This window comes from Notechis scutatus, chromosome 2, assembly GCF_049901735.1.
Source record: "Notechis scutatus isolate UNSWTSFEM ecotype Mainland chromosome 2, rNotScu1.2, whole genome shotgun sequence".
NCBI classification, from domain to species: Eukaryota; Metazoa; Chordata; class Lepidosauria; order Squamata; family Elapidae; genus Notechis; species Notechis scutatus.
In genome coordinates, this window is record NC_142010.1 from 211,849,206 (window position 1) to 211,855,141 (window position 5,936).

A 5,936-nucleotide genomic window follows, 5' to 3' on the forward strand; every position below is an offset into this window, starting at 1 on the left:
TCTGAAAACAAACCAAGGTTGTTATAGCATATGAAATGAGTATTATTCTTGTTCTGAAAGATTGACAGTATGATGGAGAGGCCAATACAAATATCAGTGCTGAATTCTATCAGGTTTTCCCCAAAGAACGACGGTTTCATTTGCAACTGTCTGCTGCTAGTTTTGAGGCTCCCAAAATAGTATTGTAGTAGTGTACATGTTCAGGCTGGGAAACACTAGATGTGAATTATTTTCCATTTTGTATCCTAAACCCCAATAGCTGGAACTCTGAATGTTATCATTTCCTTGCTTTAGAATCAGACTCTATCTCCCTCCCACCTCCCAAAATTTCTGAATGCCTCAGCAAAGTAGGAGTCCAGACTTTTAACGACTAACATGTTTGTAGTAGAAATCAAAGCAGGTTCCATTGTTGGTTTCTTTTACACACAAAAATCTTTATATAACAAGAAAAGAACAGGGAAAGGAGAGAAAATGTTTAACTTCGCATGATGGCTTGACATGACCATTAATGTAAATAGGTCATAAAACAATAATTATTTACACACATTACTATGTCAGTGCAAGCAACGTCTTCTGTTAGTACAGCGCAAGGAGTTGGAACAGACGCAGGCGATGTGAGCATTTATTTAAGAGCAGCTGTACAAAAAGTTTATATAAAAAGGAGCTGAGACCCAATTCCTTTTGGTAACCAAAATAAAATAAAACTTGGCTTCCTGTCAAGTGTAGATTATGTTGTATTTGCATCTGATTATCTGCAGTTTCCAAGTGTGGGTAGATAAATTTCAGCTTACTGTAAGCTTATGCCATATTTGCATCTGTTTACCTGCAGCTTTCAAAGTGAGCCTTTTGTTGCAAAACAGGTGATGCATTGTTGTCCCATCAAGCTGATAGGGTTGCCAAGGCTGGCATCAAAGCTTGCCAGAAACAGGCGCATGCTCAGCCCGGGCCTACTTCCTGCTAGGGCTTCCTGCTATCCCTTGGAGCCTCATAGTACTTCTATTGCTCTTTTCTGCTGCTGGTGTTTTATCCTTCCTGAAGAAGTAAGGAAGCAGTTCTGAAGGTGAGGAGGTTGGAGCAAAGCCTTCGTAGACCCTGAGCCCCTCATGCTGACTTCTGCTGGGTCTCTAAGTTCTCTTGGCACCATTGCAAAAGTACAGGTAGTCCTTGACTTACAGCAGTTAATTTAGTGACCATTCAAAGTTACAACGGCACTGAAAAAAGTGATTTATGACCGTTTTTCACACTTCCTACCATTGCAGCATTCCCATTGATCACGTGATCAAAATTCAGATGCTTGGCAACTGGGTTCATATTTATGACAGTTGCAGTGTCCCCGGTGTCACCGGAAACCTGACACCAGGGTCACGTCCTCATCTTTTTCAACCTTCTGACAAGCAAAGTCAATGGGAAAGTCAGATTCACTTAACAACCATGTTACTAACTTAACAAATGCAATGCTTCACCTAACAACTGTGGCAAGAAAAATTGTGAAAACTCATTTAATAAACCTTTCACTTAGCAACATAAATTTTGGGCTCAATTGTGGCTGTAACTTGAGGGCTACCTATAGTTAACCTTGGTTTCTTCTGGGATATTTTTTCCCCCAATTATCCAGTCTAGCAATGGAGCTTTGACTTTCATGGGGTTCTGGAAGCTAACCCTCCTTCATTTGTATGATCGGCCAAGGTTGACTAGATTCTGAAATCTGCCAAAAGATAGATTGCAGATCAGATCAGCATCAGAGGTGGTATTCAGCAGGTTCTGACCAGTTCTGTAGAACCGGTAGTGGAAATTTTGAGTAGTTTGGAGAACTGGCAAATACCACCTCTGACTGGCCCTGCCCCCATCTATTCTCTGCCTCCTGAGTCCCAGCTGATTGGCTGGGTCTTCTTTTGTTGCTTTGCACAGGAGAACAGAGCTGGAAAGCAGGTTAGTGGGGTGGGTAAAAAATGGGATTTTGCAGTAATCTTCCCCCAGGAGTAGGGAGGGAATGGAGATTTTACAGCATCCTTCTCCTGCCACGCTCATCAAGCCATGCCTAGCAAGCCATGCCATGCCCACCAAGCCATGCCCACAGAAATGGTAGGAAACATTTTTGAATCCCACCACTGATCAGCATTCATTTCAAAGTAAATCATGCCACCAGATAAGTTGCTTATTTTGTGAACAGGATTGAAGTCTTACATGGCACTGATATGAATTGAAGTTCTTATAAATCAAATAGTTTGACTCAAAAACAAACCAGAAATTATGTCCGTCAATCTTTTCCAGCTGGGCAATATCTAGCCATGATAAACTCAGGCATTTTTTTTCATCAAATGCTTACCATGTTTCCCATCTATTCATCCAATTTTAGCTTATTTTGCCTGTATGAGAAAATAAATGTTTCTAAGTAGCGTACATTTCTGGCTCTAAGCTAAAACATAATCAAATTGTCCTTTTTCTAGCCCCTCCAGCCCATCTGTCCAGATGGCAGTTGGCGTAGTCCTGTAAGGGTCTAAGAGGATTCGAAAACATCGGACAATGAGAACACCAAGGAAAATAAGCAATAAAAGCACAAAGGCAAAGGTAGTTTTTTGTTCCAAGGTAATGCCAATTTCAGAAGGGAAGTTTCCAGAGGAAAAGAAATTGGAAGTAAAGGGCTCTCCATCCATTCTTCAGAAATCTTAAAACAGGAGTTCTGCAAGTTTCCTTTCATTCTTGATGCACAAAGGCCAGAACTGGAATCTTGAAGTCCATTGTCCTCTGCAAACAAAATGATGAGAAATAGATGTTACAATTGGGATTGTTTCAAAATACTACAGTGTGAAGGGCTTCTAGTTTGGGATTCCAAGCACTCAGCTTTTCCTCCCACAGTAGTCCATCCATATTTCATGACTGGTGAGTGTTTCCAGCTCTTATCAAGTTCCTGTTTGGTGGGGAACTCACCCTAGTCATAAGTTTTCATACCATTAAAGTATTACTTATTTGTGAGACTTCAATCACATCCTTGTAGATGCCATTTTGACTTTTTGGTCTTTCTCTAAAATAACCCATCTGTGTTGAGCATAAAGAGTATAAGGAGCTGTGCCTCAGCTTCTTTTAGTAAAACAGAATTCAACCAGTGTATTTATCTGGTTATTAATACCGTGTTTCTCCAACAATACGGCCTCCACCAATAGGAAGGCCCAGCATGATTTCTAGGCATGGGGTGAAATTAAGCCCCGCCCCCAAAATTTAGGCCTATTTAAACCATGCGTTTCCCCACCATTTCTCACATCGTTCGTTAGAACTACACGAGGTGAAGAGAAATGGGAAGGGAAGGGGGGGAGAAAACTTGCCTTTAGGAGCGCCATGCAGGTAGCCTAGGCTAGAATACCCTGATCTACTACCGATAGAACATCGGCCGTTAGAAGCTCCCCAAAGGCAGAGTGACCAGCTGCTTCTATCAGCCAGTAGAAGCGGCTGCCGACTCTGCCTTTGGGGAGCTTCCATCGGGCGATAGAAACGGCCTTGTGAGGGGAGCTTGCATTAGTTGTCTTTGAATCTACCAGCAGGGCAGGAGATAAAGCACACGCGTATCTGTGTCTGGATGAAAATTGTGAGATTGTGACAGAGGGAATGGGAGAAAACGCCTTAGCCCAAATGTATTCTTGTTTTGCTTTCTTACCCATTCTCTGATCAATCTCTCTGGGGCAGCTTTTAGCCTAAAATCGCCCAGGTCTCCCTCAGCTAAAAGAGAGGGGAGGTTCCAAAGACCATGCCTAACCTCTGCCATTTGAGAGGACCAAACTTATTGCTTCTCAAAGTTAGACCCACAAGTTTTTCAAAAGTTCTTCTGAATGCCTCCGACGTCCGATGAAATCAAGAAATGTCTCGTGACTGAACTCAATCAAAAAAAAAAAAAAAGAACCTGCACCTCGTCGCCAAGTCCCTGGTTTTACGGCTCCTCTCTCGTCCCGAATTATGACGAAATAAGGGATTCTGAGGCTGGCGTTGGTTAATTGGTTAATGACAGGCGCTCTTTCAGGCGCTCAGAGAGAGAGAGAGAGAGAGAGAAAAGAAGGCATCGCTGAAGTTATCAGACTCCCCCCAACTGTCAGCAATGCCACCCGTGAGCATGGCAGGATTGCCTCGGATCATGTGCAGAGTGCCTTCCCCGATCAGCTCCCCCCCACGACTCAAGGTTCATACTAAAATTAGGCCTATCCAATATTCGGCCCTCACTAGAGCAATAGACAGGACGGTTTAGCTTCTCTCCTGCCCTTCTTCACTCCAGCTCCCTCCCGCCCTCCTGTGCCGTGGTGGTGACCCTTCACACTCACCCCGCTTCCCTGCTGCATTCCTACAAGGACCACTCCCGCCTCCTTTGAGGAGCCCACCCGATCTCCCTTCTAAGGGTAGCCGAGCCTGCTTTCTCCTCTTCCTCCCTGGCGCCCGCTCCCCAACGTGGCAGCTCTGCTTTCTCCTCTTCCCTCCCTAGCGCCCTGCTCCACCAACCAGCGGTGGCAGCAGGTAAATAGAGGTCGGTTGCCCTGGGACTTTGGCAAGGTGCCCGGAAAAGGTCTGGCCTGGGGGGGAGGGCGGCAGTGGGAACCCCTGCAGATGCTGAGACCTTCCCTCGCCAGAAGGGCTTGGCTGACCTGGTGCAGGGACAAGGGCTAGCAGGGGTGGTGTGTGTGTGTGTGTGTGTGTGTGTGTGTGTGAGAGAGAGAGAGAGAGAGAGAGAGAGAAACTCAGCTTGCTTCCCTTCTGCTAAGAAAAGTTTGCAGCCACTCTCCCATGCACACTCCCCTTGCCACGAAGATGTTTCTATCGGCCAATGGAAGCGGCTGGTTACTCTGCCTTTTGGGAGCTTCCATCGGCTGATAGAAACGGCCTTGAGGAGAGTGTGTGTGGGGCACTCCTCTCAGGAGTACCCTGTGGGCAGCCACGCCTCACCCCAAAGCGGCTGGTGACTCTGCCTTTGGGGAGCTTCCATCAGCTGATAGAAACAGCTTCGTGGTGAGGTGAGTGCGCGTGGGTGCTTGCCCCAAGGCCACTTCTACCGGCCGATAGAAGCGGCTGGTGACTCTACCTTTGGGGAACTTCCAGTGGCAGCCTCATAGAGAGGTGAGTGCGCATGGGGCACTCTAGGTGGAGGTGTGCGTGGCGGAAGAAATTAAGTCACCCCCGAAAAGACGTCCTAGCCATTTTTTCAGGGCTCAAAAAAAATAAGACCCGGCCTTATTTTATGAGAAACACGGTATCAATATTACTGGACACTTATTAAAAAGTGCTCAAGAGAATTCAGGTGAACTAACAAATAATGCTTTGGAAGAAGAAATAATAATTAACTAAACTGAACATAATCCAACAATTAAATAAAGAGGAGGAAAGTGGTTACACTGTTCTATCACTTTTCTCTTCCTCTCTCCCCCTTCTCTCTCCTCTCTCTCTTATCTATCTATCTATCTATCTATCTATCTATCTATCTATCTATCTATCTATCTATCTATCTATCTATCATCATACCTATCTATCTATCATCTGTCTATCTATCTATCTATCATCTGTCTATCTATCATCTATCTCTTTTTTTCAATGGAGATAATCACATTTCCTGACTACACACTGAATTACAACCAAACATTTGTATTGTCTAAGAACATGTTTGTGGTGCCCAGAGCCTTTTTTTAGATAAAGAAGATATTAAAAGTATTTGTTAATTAATTTAATTTTTTTTAAAAAAGTAAAAATATATTTCTAGACGTATCAGAAATCTTTTCTCCATTGTATATATTCCAGTAAAACAAAGGCAAAATCCCCACAACACAACAAAAGATAAGTACTTAGATGAGAACCATCAGGACAATTCCAAGTACATTTGAGTAATAAATTAACTTTTTGTGTGACATTACATAACATATTGGCATTATGACTTCCCCACACCTATGCAAGGAGATTGGCAAAGACAG

At 44.0% G+C, this 5,936-nt stretch overlaps 1 protein-coding gene across 1 annotated transcript; it reads right to left on the reverse strand.

Annotated features, from left to right (window-relative positions):
• Positions 1-348: 348 nt before the first annotated feature.
• On the reverse strand, positions 349-2,722 carry CTXN3 (cortexin 3). Its single transcript, XM_087957994.1, has one exon. The coding sequence runs from the start codon at positions 2,652-2,654 to the stop codon at positions 2,412-2,414; it is 243 nt and encodes an 80-aa protein (XP_087814120.1). The 5' UTR covers positions 2,655-2,722; the 3' UTR covers positions 349-2,411.
• Between the last annotated feature and the right edge of the window lie 3,214 nt (positions 2,723-5,936).

What these genes read in the sequence shown, in the direction of transcription:
- CTXN3 (XM_087957994.1), bottom strand. Translation starts at nt 2,654, where the DNA reads ATGGATGGAGAGCCCTTTACTTCCAATTTCTTTTCCTCTGGAAACTTC.